This window comes from Sycon ciliatum, chromosome 1, assembly GCF_964019385.1.
Source record: "Sycon ciliatum chromosome 1, ocSycCili1.1, whole genome shotgun sequence".
In the NCBI taxonomy this organism is placed as follows: domain Eukaryota; kingdom Metazoa; phylum Porifera; class Calcarea; order Leucosolenida; family Sycettidae; genus Sycon; species Sycon ciliatum.
The window spans coordinates 78,910,641-78,924,628 of NC_088643.1; the positions used below are offsets into that span (position 1 = coordinate 78,910,641).

General features: G+C 47.7%; 1 protein-coding gene across 1 annotated transcript; it reads right to left on the bottom strand.

Annotated features, from left to right (window-relative positions):
• Window positions 1–256: 256 nt before the first annotated feature.
• LOC135805672 (uncharacterized) lies at window positions 257–2,127 on the bottom strand. Its single transcript, XM_065319750.1, has one exon. The coding sequence runs from the start codon at window positions 1,767–1,769 to the stop codon at window positions 633–635; it is 1,137 nt and encodes a 378-aa protein (XP_065175822.1). The 5' UTR covers window positions 1,770–2,127; the 3' UTR covers window positions 257–632.
• Window positions 2,128–13,988: the final 11,861 nt, after the last annotated feature.

The window sequence follows — 13,988 nt, forward strand, 5'->3', positions numbered from 1 at the left end:
TGTCAGTTTTGTGCTTAGTTGTTGCACTTTCTGACTGTATATAGTATCTAGTTAGAGTGGTGGAGAGTTACTGTCAGTTTTGTGCTTAGTTGTTGCACTTTCTGACTGTATATAGTATCTAGTTAGAGTGGTGGAGAGTTACTCTTAACTCGTTTCCATATGTCCTTTTCCTTTCTACTTTTATTATTGGCTCAATACCCGAGTTTCAAATAATACATGTGATTGTGGTATCCTTCACATATCACACACTGCCAGGGTTGTTTGTTAGCTTTATTTTACTTCACCAGAAGCACAGGCAAAATCTGCCTTCTCACTGAGCCGCAGTTCTCGCAAAACGATGAAGATAGTGATAATTATAAAAAAACGGAGGAAGAGGAAAATACAATCATGAACAAAGCACAAAGAGAAGACGGAAACAAATCAATGGGGGAGTACTACAATTAACGGATTTGAATTTGATGAGGTATTTCCGATGATGAAAATGATGCAACGGATCCAAAGGTTCCAGGGTTGAGGGGATGTTGACAGTTATGAGTCTTTGAGATCTTAGGAGAGGGTAAGAGAGGTTGACAAGTGTGCAAGCAGATCACACGGTTCTTCAAATAAAATACAAAATGAAACCAACTGTTTGATCAAGCCATCACAACCGGAGGGTGTGCTTCTTCTATGCAAAGCTTGCTGGCTGTGGAATACGCAGGTAGCCTGTTGCACTGCAGCTCGTTTGGCCAGGTAAGGCCGAACAGTTCCATTACGGCCCCACACTTAGATTTGGCCTCCAGACATACTGATCTACAAGGCGGTATGCTGGGATGCGTATAACCAGGCAAACACACTGGCAAATACACTGAGCACACCAAGAACTGTAGCCTAGCATAGCAGCCGGTCTCAATGACAGGGAAGAACTGATTGATGATGCGGCTTACCTCCTGTTGACTGCTATGCCCAAACATGTTCGGCAGGAGTGTGGAGTTATAGCCCACGGATCTGCAAACAACTGCTTGCCTGAAGTCGAGTGCTTCACAGCTAGGCGCTCCGTTTGCCCTGCTGCTTTCCACTGGCTGTGGCACTGATTTTGTAGTTTGGGCATCAGCGTTGCTTCTTGTGCTAAGCCAGGGAAAATCCCGTAACGTTACTGGACTGATAACGATACTTGGACTACTGCTTGTTGCAGCTGGCCTTTGGTCCGGTGGAATTGTGGATACAGAGCTCACTGCATGGTCTCCGTCACTGGCTACTGGGCTATTTGTGCTAGGCTGGAGATTAGGACTACGACCCGACTTGGCACAAATCTGATTGGCAGTGGAGCGCACTGGAAACTGCCCGCAGTTCAAATCCTCTGGCCAGCTAAAACCAAACTGGCGCATCAGTGGCTCGCATTTCGATTTGGCCTTCTTGCACAGCGATCTACAGGGCGGAATAGGCTGAGACGCTGGTTGGCCGTCCAGACACATGGGTAGGTAGATGGAGCACAGCAGGAAGCGTAGTCTGCGATAACAGTTGACTTCGATCAGAGGGAAGAACTGGTTCACGATCAGACCGGCGTCCTTCTGGGTGGCATGTCCGAAGCGATTAGGCAGCCGAGTTCGGTTGTATCCGAGTCCCTGGCACACAGGAGCAAAATCTGGATCCAATTCCTCGCATCGCTGGCTCGCTGGTATAACATCGCTCAGTGAGCTGGATACTAATAATCCACTCTGTATGAATACGCCGAGTAGAAAGACAAGACCTGCTCGTGTGGTTATGATGCTTCCAATCAGCGGTGCCTCCATTCTGGCGGATTCCGATGCCGAGTTGGAAGCCCTTATGTCCTCCTCTCCACCCTTACCAAATGTTGCTTGCGGACTCTTCCTCAACGTGAACTGGAAGGAAGTTAGTTGTTGACCACGCCACAGCTTCGCCACAGCTTCTTGTTGGCCCCAGGGCTTTCGACGGTTGCTGTGCAAAAAGGTCAGCAAGGACGTGTCGTAGCTAGGATCTGGGGAGGATCGAGAAGCAAATGTCTAGCTTCCTCTCCACGCATGATCCAATCCAGACGTCGACGGTGAAGAACAGTTCACTTTTCGGCACTTTTTATAGAAGAAATCCGCTGCATGGTCAAACTCGAGCCTAGGCAGCGCAGAAGGTTCACACCCCGGCTGTACACAGTTATGCTCACGCAGCACTCGCTACATGCACTCACACTGTTTTCTAGGTAGATATACAATCATGTATGCACCCAGGCTGAAGCAGTCAAGCCTCGAGCCCCGGAGCCAAGCCCAAGGTCCGTTACTTGGGACACCGCTTGTCAGGCCCGTCCGTGAATCTCTGCCCTGGCCTGGCGCATTGCATGGCGGTCGCATGATTTGGAGCTTGCGGTGACCTCTGCCGAACTGTCATCTGGCACTGCGGCCACAATCCCACCAGTTTAGACGATACAGAACGCACATATGTACATGTACGTACAGTACACTCTGCAAGTGCCCATTTTTCCCTACTGCCAGTAGGCAGTACTGGGTCAAACGAGTCGAGCGATTTACTGCCTTTTGCGTGTATTGCTAATTACATGTACATGTACTATTGTCTAGTGCTCCTTCTCAAAGCACTAAAGAACCGTTAGCTCCTTAGCCCAATTGCTCTAATTTAATTATTTTCAGATGAGTGTGCTGCAGTTTTTGGCGATGACCAGTAAAAAGGTTCATCTGTAGCAAGTCTAACAGTCAATCAAGACTAACCTCAAAACCAAAATCTACATACAGTGTCAGGCATGCAAATCATGGCCACGCTGATTGGATTACACATCATAGTGAGTCCAGACAGTCATGATGTAAGTCACCATAACCAAGGTTCATATCAATACAATGTGGACTCCTGATAAGTGTTCATTATGATCTTCATTAGTTTACATCGGGATTGTCTGCTTCTGAATACACTGACCGTACATGTACAAGTACATGTGCGCAAAAAGGCTGCACTCTGCTCGCAGACCAGGGAGCAATACAGATCCGTAGGATCGACCGTAGTTCCACAATCATGCTAAGTGTAGGATAGAATACTAAATAGCCATCATTTACGCATACCAGTAGTCTGTCTACAGAGCTACACCAACAAGTACCACACCTCATTTTTTCTTTATCATTATCATTATGCCTTTTGAAGTAAGGAACGCGGTACGGTTAGTTAGTTAGTTAGGTTCGTGTGTAGCACAATCATGTACAAGGTGGTGGAACACCTCCCTCCCTCTCCTACATGTACAATACAAGGTTTATCTAATGCCACATGTACAGTCGTGTACGTGAACATTCACATTCCATTCTATCAGGTAACACGAACTAACTCTGGGTAACGCACATAACAAGTACTCAAACCATGTACATGCACATTGTATTGTACTTGTCAAAAGAAAATCAATACAGTGTACAGTGTCATCATGTTTGTGCCTTACGCCAAGTAAGTTACGGTACGGGTCTAGCCTGTGCACTAGCTAGCGAGTGTGTAATAACTATGATTGTTGAAGAAGAGGTGAGAGTACATCAGCATGATCAATACGGAGAGACTTGTCAGTGCTTCGTTTGACCCGTACATGATTGTCAGGGCTTGATGTTTAGTTGGTTCCAACTCTCGTTACTCAGCTGTTCCTCTTCCTATCGCCTGACTCCGACAGTGATCGGAGCGATTGGAGAAGGACAACAGTGTCAATGTCAATGGGGCCACATTGCACTGTACATGTACTCCTCTTTGATACTACTAATACTAGTACTAGTAGTCGGCTGCGTGCTGTTACCTGACTCCTGAGTGTTGGTGGACAGGGCCCGGCGAGGTCGAGGTCCTCATTCAACAGGACGTACATGTTAGCAAAGGCGGAGTTACGTCTCGCAAGATGGTGTCGCAAGATGGTGTCTTTGGCCGGTTCAGGTTCACCAGATACCAGATCCCTCGGTTCGGCACCCTGTCCCCTGTCTCTAGTCTAGCCCTGTACAGTACTGGCTTGTCAATGATTATGTGGGGTCACTGGAGATCTCGAGACTACACAACAAGTGTCCTGTACCAAGGACGTAGTCGCTACGTTGCCCCATAATCACGTGAGTCAACAGTCTTGGTCAGTCAGGCTCAAGCCAAGTCAAGGTTTTCAATCGACCATGCCCAAATTAATTGGCAAATTTGCAAGCTGTCGGGGTTCATCAACATGCGACATAATGATCCCACTGACTTCCTCGCGTCGTACATGAAGGAGCTCCATCATGATGTGGAGGTGGAGCCAACATTGCAGGCAGGAGAATTTGCAGCCCCTAACTGCAGGGCCTGCTGGAGAGCCGGGTCAGCCGGGTCACGCGCCCGGCTGGGGAACTGCACGACCTGGCTGAACAGATAACACCGGGTCCAGTCTGACCCGGCTGAAAAATGTCTCAAACTGACAATGGATTCCTAAAATACCGGTATTTTACGACTCGCGGTCCCCATCTGTTGCGAATCTAGCGCAACAGTACAAACTACAGTCTACAAGTAGATCTACAAGCGACAGAAACTCGGCTGGGCTAGGGTCAACTGGGGTCAACTGGTTCGAGCGCGATCTGGCCAGCGGCGAGCAGGAAGTCAGGACATTCAAAGTCGATGGGGCATGCCTGCCGGCAGGCAGTCAAAAGCGGAACTTTGCCTATTATGGTATAGCTTTTGACACAGTTGCAAGTTTTCAGCAGACTGGTGGTTTGGACGATGGAGCCCGCAGCGAAGAGAAAAAGAACTCACGCTTCCCAAGACTCTTGGAAAAAAGGTCGACCCAGGCCGGACTACGACCATGCCAGTCTATCCATGTCATGCGCTTTGTGCAAGACGCATTTCCAAAGGAAGACGAGCGGCGGTGGATTTGGTCGCGATGCGTGGTTGAAAGGTAAAAACTCACTGCTTCGAATTATCGGCATGCTGCCGTTGCCGACCTCAACTACGACAAGGCTATGGCTGCATGGCATACTGAGGTGACTCGGCGCACTACGACTGCAACGTCTACCTCGTCTGAACGGAGGGACCTGGCCCACACACCCAGAGCAGCAGCGGCAGCAGCAACACCAGCAGCAGCAGCAACGCCAGCAGCAGCAACAGCGCCACCAGCAACAGCAGCGCCACCAGCAACAGTAGCGCCAGCAGCAGCTGCTGCAGCGCCAGCAGCAGCAGCAGCAGTTGCAACACCACCGGTTCTCCAGTCTGCTGAAGCTTTTCAGCAGATGGTGCAGCAGAATGATGGCAGTCGGCTTGGCCATGCAGGTGATGCAGTGGCAGCAAGCAGCCACTCCACAAGGTGCTGCAGGCACCCCCCAGTGCTCTATTATGTGAACATGTTCGTCCTGCTACACCAACAGAATTCCTTTTTTTCAAATTGTTGAATCAGAATCCAATGGAACTGCTTTGCATTGTTCACGTAATGTCGTTTACCTTCTACGTTTGCGGACTTTGATAGTTCGCCTTGTTCTCTAAAATTTCCGATTTCCGGTAATAAATTCGCCTTTCTGTTTTCCTGCGTTTTGAGCAGGCTTTTTGGGTTTTTTTCTGCCGGATGATCTGACCCGGCTGGCCTGCATGCGCCAGGTACGCTCTGACCGGGCTGTGTTGAATGTCTAGAGCAGGCCCTGAACTGGTGAAAGCTTTCACCATTGGTCAGCGAACACTGATCCTGATGCCCGTGCCTGCGGGTGAAGGATTCTGGACCGATAGCTGCAACGCATTCTTCGATACAAGGGTGTTTTATCCCCACGAGTCAAGCTATCGGTCCAAGTCCCTCCCCTCCCTCTACCGAAGGTTTGAATGCAAGAAGAAGCGCGCTTACGGTGAACGTGTCAATGAAGTCGAGCATGGTTCCAACTGTGAGAATAAAAGATTTCAAACTCCTTCGGCTTTGAAGTAAGGTTTCACCAGGGAGTCATAATAGAATAATATTATTATATTAGACGACTCCCTGGTTTTACCATGTTTACAGAGTAGACCATGGTAGACTGCTTCAAGCAGTGCTTGCGCCCAAAACTGCCCGAAGATCCGCCGGCCAAGTGTGCCATATCTCCTTGGTAACAGAATCACCTCGTACGAGTTCAGCAACACGAACAGAAAGTGGCAAAGCTGAACAGTGAAGTGAAGCCGGGTTGATCTCCCTTTGATTCTTGAATTCATCTCACTTTCTCTTGTTGCAACGAGGCAATTTATGCTGTGCTTGTTTGATTGCGGACATGTCGCACCCTCGGAACGTGTCTATTCTGTACCGAAGAATATTAGAGCTACATCGGCACCTTCCTGCGAAGGCTCGTGAGGTTGGCAATGCTTACGCACGAGAGGAGTTCAAACTGCACAAAGACGTCGACATTGTGATGAGAAATAGGTTTCTCTTGGAGTGGGAGGTGAGTTGTCTGCTGCAGTCGGTGACCGGTTTGGCGGTGTACCTACTAATTTTACAGTTCTAATACCAACTACTACAAAAGAAGTACAGCTTAGTATGTAACTACATGACATTGTACTCCGAGTATCATGTGGAAAGAAATGTTACCCAAGCTCAGCTTATGTACATCGTCATGTACATCTGCGAGTGCAGAGCATACACGTACGGTACCCGGAGTTTCATTTACAAATCGAATAGTATGTTCAAAAATGGATGATTGAAATGTGTAGGAAACGAAAGTGCTGGGTAAGAGTCCGAAAACTAGAATATTGTCACCAGCTAACTCACGGTGGGCTTTGATAGCAGTTGGCAAGATAACGTATAAGGGTGTCATCTATTGGCGAATCTGGATTTTTGAGTGCGAGCAGGCAGTGTGGTCCGAGCAACGCTGGCCCAATCAAATCAAGCAAGGGTGTAGTACGCAAAATGTACGCATATCGTACAAAGAATCTGTGAAAGCTGTCAAAAACGCCCCAATTGGCGAAGTCCATTTCCACTCCCGGTGGGGGGGGGGGGGGGGGGGAGGCGGTGTGGTCGGATTCCACTCCAAGTACACCTACTCCGGAAGCAGCCGGATTCGGCCAAACGATCACGCTCACTCGGAGCGCACTTCCTTGGGATTCGGCCAATCGATCATGCACTAAGACAAAAAGAAAGTGGGGGTGGGTGCAAGAATGCTTCTCTGCTGTACACAAGGTGCCGCAGCTGTTGTCAGGGAGAAGTAAGAAACTAAAATAAATATCGTGAAGCATGCTCCGTTAGGGGTCATCCGTAGATATAGATATTTATTTAGAAACAAAAAACTAGTCGTATAGGGGGAGGGGGTTAAGCACCTGTTCATTTCTCGAAAAATATCGATGCACAGTTTGTATGTGTGGACACATTCAGAAAAAAGGAAAAAAATATCGATACTATGTACCGTTTGTATGTGTTCGTTTCTTAGGGAGGGGGGGGGAGGGGGTTGAAGAGAAATAACCAGTTTTTCACTTCCTCGTCCAAGTTTCCCAACACAATCAGACACCCTTTATTTCCATGAGGAAGAGCAGTCACCACAGTCACCTGGGCGGTACAGGTCCCTACAAATGTATGTGTCATGACCCGGCCTCAAGGGTCAGTCGAAAGCCTGCGTTGCGAACAACACCAAAATAGGACCGCCACGAAGTGTGAGCAACACCCAGAATCCCAACTGCACAGTATGTGCACGCCCTTACTCAACATCACACCAAGAATTCCATAGTCAAGACATACCTTGCAGATAGATCAAGATATGATTGAAGAGACAGTGCCGGAGGGGGAGGACGAATGCAACCAGAACAAGGGACTTTATACCCGACGAACAACCATGACAACCAGAATACAAAAGGGGAATGCAGAGTTAGAAGGCAAGGCAGAAGGTAGATTCATAATTATTCAGTTTCGTAAGATAGCGCCAGAATGTTACAGTTGTGAAGTACAGTCAAACCTCGTTAGTATGAACACTGATAAGGCGAACTTTCCTTTAGTACGAACTAGGGCCAATCCTATGGTTGGCCAGGCATCATATCAAGTCAAAATCATTCGTTTACGACGAACTCCTGTACGGCGAACTTTCGTGAAGACGAACTAATTTCAAGCGTGATTTGAACAAAATCAGCGTGTAGTACGGATTTTCGGTCCCCGTGGGTGTACTGGCTGTAGTTTTTTTCCGATAGTCGAGGCCTCTTGTACTGGCAAAACAAGGCGGAGGACATGCTGTCATGAATTCATTGCACATTGTACTTACCTGTTGCTTGGTTATGTTATGAAAAAATGTTTTACATTTGCCACAACATGCACCTTCACATACTAGTTAATACAATCCATAATGATATGCATATCAATTTTTTGTCAGATCTGGATAAGAAGAACTCCGGATAAGACAAACAAACTTGTTCGTTCCCTTGAAATTCGTCCCAACGAGGTTTGACTGTACAGCAATACAGCTATGGCTGATTCATCGCCTGCCAGGCTTGCCACGGTTGATGTGCTTCGTCGATCTCGGGTCACGACATATGGACTTATGTCATATATGGCTACCCAGGATCAAACACCCATATCTCATTCATGTTTTCAAAGGAGTAAGTTTTGGCAATTAGGGAGGTTCCGGAGTACGATTTTTCGTGCCAAAATCCGTAGAGGCGCTACGGATTTTTTATACGTCGTTTTCGAGCAGTGAAATGTTCCGGAGTACGGAACTTATGTGTTTGCCGTCATTGCGTAGGTTACGATCGCAAACACGTCACATTCCCGCACTATGCCTTTTTATTTTGCACCCGATGACGCAAAATCTCCATGCGAAACATGGTTCGTATGAAAGCCAGTCCACACGGATTCTCCGTGCCGAAAAATGGTATGGAGCACGCTTGGAAAAAATCATTTTGGCACTGAAAATCGTACCCCGGAACCTCTCTATTGCTGGCAAAGTGCTCGATGTGCAAAGTGTAGAGCGTTTCGAACCAAAAAAAAGGAAAAAAAAGAGAAAGTTTGGATTCGTCGTAATTCAAAGTTTCATGCTACTGCAATCATCAGATGACTTATACTGAAACCCGAGTATGATTTAATTGCAAACTCATGTGCTGCATTGCCGTTGTGGATTCATCCATTCAGTAGGGAATAGTCAGTATTGATGGATACGGCATGTCTGTGTGTGTGTATGTGTGTGGACATGCCTACTTGTTTATCTAGAAATATGTCATGATGATGCGCGAGCAGCTCGGCTCTGGCTCGTCCTTCGGAGCGGATGTAGACGAATCCAAGCTTTCAGCAGAGCAGCGTAAGCAGCTGCAATCCCTCGAGAAGGAGATTACAGGGCAACCACCAACGGGATAGCTTAAGACAGAGTGAGTTCATGACGTGATGAAATGCCAGGAATGTCGCTCACGTCTCAACGCAAGAAGGGCCTGTATGACTATAGCCGTGGAGGGCAGTGCCAGCGGAAGTGAAGACATGTTGATTGTGATAAGCCAGAAGAATGGCTCATCTTTCTCGCCCTCTAGCTGACCCCAGCCGGGTAGTGTCGAGCACTGAATTGTTGGTCAGATATTCATGTCAATGGCCAACGGCTGCATAGGGGACTGATGTTCCTCGGCTGAAATGTACTGCTGAATCCCCATGGACCACGTATACTAGTACCTGGAAATATCCATTTGTCACCCAACGACTGTCTTGCTGAACTACATGTGCAAGTACCGTCATCAGTAGAAGCCCAGTCAGGTCTTCTGTGGTGTCAGCGTCACGCATATCCAGGTCCCTGGCATGGGTAGTTGACTGGACAGTGACAAGTGAGTGTACTGTGTGCTGGCTGCCCTTGCACTGACGTTGCTGTGCACCTCAGTGCTTGTGCAGCAGTGGAGGAACAGTTGCTCTCTGCACTGCTGCAAATAGTAGTGACACGTTTGCTGCACTGGCTTTTGGCTATGGTGCACTATTGCAGAACGAAGGAATGTTTTCAGTAGTAACGTTACATGTACTAGCTGTTTTGCAGCATTCCATCTTTGCTGACTAAAATTAATTTAACTTGACTTCCACCTGCATACCATGTATTGTGGAGCTCGAACGAATTCCTCAATCTGTCTTCTTTATTCTCCTGCTCACGTCCATCTTGATTGAACAATGAGCTATGAACTGGAGCAGTGTGCTAGCGTTTCATCAGGGTGGGTTTCACTCAGCATGGTTTCACAACCGATGTACTGTACAATATGGAGCAAGAGTAAAATTTGCTCTCACTCTCGAGGTAGCTTATTTAAACCCCTTGAGAGCTGATCTGTCTCTTCGTGATACCAACAGTCCATACTCCCCCAGAAGACTGTGCAACTGGCATGGGGTTGTGGGACGGCGTAATCCGTGATTTACGTCATTTTTGGGTCGAACTTGCGTCATTCCGTCGACTCGGTCCACCACGTCCACACTTCCCCTACTCATGACGTCACACTATGACGTGCAACGCGGATTTCGCCGTCCCAGATCTGATCTGATCAGTGAAGTTGCGCACTCTGGGGAATTATGTACTCTTGGTGAGTGCATCTTCCAGAGAAGCTCACGTACTCTTGGTGATACTAGTACTAGTACTCAATCTACTCGATCTCTTGGTGACATGATGTATCAACTTGGGTCAACTTACCTCTTCTCTTTCTTTTACCCTCTTCTAAGAACCCTACCTACCCTTAGTACAGTACAGGACGGTGAGTATGGTCATGGCCGTAGCAGCTTCACAGAGAATACCAGCATGCTTTTCAGTTTTCACTGAATACCAGTTCTCCAGTATCCAGTACTGTAAACCCGGAAACCTTTGCGATCCGCAATCCTGCCCGGTTTTCGCGATGGGTGTGAAATCGCAAAAGTAAGCCGGCGCGAAACGTAGAACTGTAGTAAAGAAACTGAGGAAATTGATTCCAATCGCAGACATCTCCAGGCGCAAATGTACCTGTGCTCGCTAATCGCGAACTAAACTACCCCGCGCAAACGTTTCTGGTTTACAGTAGTAGTCGGGCATGGACACACTTACCTCATCCTCGTGCACTATACATGTACTATAGTATGGTATATGCAAGCCGGCCCCGTATGTCAGCAAGACCGGGTCCGCAGGGACTCTACCAACCGGTTTCTTGTTGCAGTCAGGAACACTGTTTTCCATACAGTATGTCCTCCGCCTTGTGACATGCCCCATCACCACTGATACACAGGCGCGTGCTCGGCGATGGGCACGGGGGGCACGTGCACCCCCCAAAAATTTTCAATCTGGGTAATTGCAATTGTAATGTATGCAAATATGCTCTAAAATTCAAGAAAGGTTGCAAACAAATTGCAGAAAATTGCCGGGGGGGGGGCTCCCGTGCACCCCCCCCCCCCCCCCCCTAGTTGGGGGGCCGAGCACGCCCCTGATACATGTACTTGTACATGTACAGGTATGTACTACTGTCTACAGGTAGCAGGGTTTGTTCTCTTTATCTTGCATGGTCAAATCACTTGGACTTGTTTTGCCACTTTGAGATCCTTTGCCAGTAAAAAAGAGAATGTGTAACGTTTGTACTAGCTGGAGACCTATCCTCTGATGATGCTGAGATTGGACCTGAGGTAGTGGTTAACACACTGAAGCCATGGGCTGTGCTACCCTTCAGGGAGCGACGGATATAGTACTATGGCCTATTCCTGCAGATACTAGATAGAGCTATCACAGCCTATGACTATGAGATGGCCAACAACTTTGCAAGTCCAGAACACCAGGCATGCTCAACTGTGCAATGCACAAAAGCAAGAGTACGTGACTGTACAGAAAAGGTCACTCAGCTGTTCATGTAGAGGGGACGGTTTCAAATAGGACACCGGTTGCAAACCGGAACGGACTCAATATTCACTTTCTCTCTTGGTATTTTGATTAGAAAACATATGTCACAGTGAGACTACTATGTGTTATACTCCGAGCCAAAATGTCATGGCTCTGCGATGACCAGAAGCGCCATATCAAGCAGGTGAGTTTTTGACGTGTTGCTTCGCACTGCGACTTGAGTTTTACGACTTTCGAAAAATCAACTTCTTGTCGCAGGTAAACAGCGGCTCGCCTCTCGCCAATAAAGCACCGCATACAAATCAAAACTAATGGAAGCACACACAAGGCTTATTGTTACTCTATACTGGCCGTCGTGGAGCGATAGCAATTACCTAATTTCAGACCCAGAGTGAATTTGACGTGCACTCTAAAACGTGTCCGGTTTGGAGCCACCTCTGATTTGAACTTTTTTGAAGCGAAAAATTGGGCAACTTGGAGGCAATGGGTCAACACAAAGGAGTGGCTCAGTTCGATTGACTCTGGCCCCAGAGCAAACTTCAACATGCCAGTTTCCTTCCACAAACATATTTCGAGTGAAAAATCAACGCTGATGATCGGTTTGGGTCTATACAAATTTGGCTGTCAAAACGTCCCGGTATCGAGCCGTCTCCTCTACACTTGACACCATGGAGTTGGCAGATCTTTTATGTCTTGTAGATCTACATGTACATCTGACATGACGACTTCCTGTTGCAGCTGTCCCTGGCCTCCTGATATAGTCAATAAAGACTCAATATCCATGGGACCATAGCCGCATAGCAGGCACACAGTCTGACTTGACAATAATTATTATGACAAGCTGTGACGCAGAGGTCAAAGTTCAACGTTACATGTAGAACTACTTCCGCGGTAGTCATGGTAGTGCCCCGTGTAGACCAGGTAGACGTGGTAGCACTATCCAGGGCATGGATATTCGCCATTATTCGGCAATGACCATGACCAGGCAGGCAGTCGTAGAGTCCACGACCCCCTTGGCCTGCAAAATGACAATACAGGAGACGAGACGAAGAGCTACATTGTCATTAGCATTCGATGGCCAAGTTACGGTAGTTTATCCACCCGTCCAGGCGTTTCTATCAATCAGCAGCAGTTTGTAGCGGCTAGTTGTAACAGAAACCATACATGTACTAGTCAGTATACTTGCAACTGTTACGAATTACCACAGCACTTGTATACTCTTTCTGAAGGGAGGCGGAAGATGGAAATTGGGTTCATGCAAGTTCTGACAAGCAGTAGCGGCAGCGGTGGTTTCGTTATCCACAAGGAGGCAGATTGAAGGGGACACGCACTCGAAATACGGGCGACAGTATCATTGTACATGTAGTACATGTACACGAACCTACTGAGTGAAAACAATGGACCCACAGCCACTCATACGAAATACCAATATTGGCGTATCAAATGAAAACAATACATGTACAATAATACGGTCAGTGCATCCACCATTTTATTGCAAACCTATGCCTACTGCCTAGGCTCTAGTACTGACTCTAGCATTCGCAGTTGATCATGTGACATATCCCGACTTCGAAGTAATCTACGGCACCCCATTGCAAACAGCAATGATGCCTGTCTACAGTCTAGTCTAGTCACCAGGACATGCAGAGAGTACATACATAGCCGAGAGTGAGTGAGTGTCACAGAAAGAAACCGGTGTGCTAGTATAGTGTATACAGTAATGCAGTATTTGATAAACGTTAGTTACCGGTACGTTACGCATCCGCTGTTCCGACTTCCTCGCCATATTTTCGGCAAGGGTGCGCCAGTGCCATGCCATGCGCCAGTGGCAGTAGTGGGTGTTATTGAATGGGTGTGACAGAACACCTTGCATGCATTGGCTTCATACTCATACTTGAGTCATAGAGTCATACTCATAGCTAGGGAAGTAGCGAAACCGACCCGGCCGTGAACATGGTGAATGCTGGTGCAGCAATACCATGAATACGCCACTACTGACTGTATTATGATTGTAGTATGTGCATCGCGGTCGCCGTAGATCTACCGTGCTGGCGTCCTCGATTTCCTAGCCTGCGAGCACGAGTGACGAGGTCCACCAGTTGAGTTGGTCCACCAGCTATCATGGTCATCTGCTGACACTCCGCGATCCGCACGGCAGCACTACAATTTTGTAGCCTCCCATCCAGGTATCGATCATTGAACTCACAGCCCGTGATGCTAGTGCAAGTGACAGGCAGGGTGGCAGAAGTCTTCCATCGTATCACAGCTGTGTTGCCCGATCAGTACAAGTCC

Bases quoted from the DNA above. Each gene is read 5' to 3' on its own strand.
- LOC135805672 (XM_065319750.1), bottom strand. From the start codon at position 1,769: ATGGAGGCACCGCTGATTGGAAGCATCATAACCACACGAGCAGGTCTT.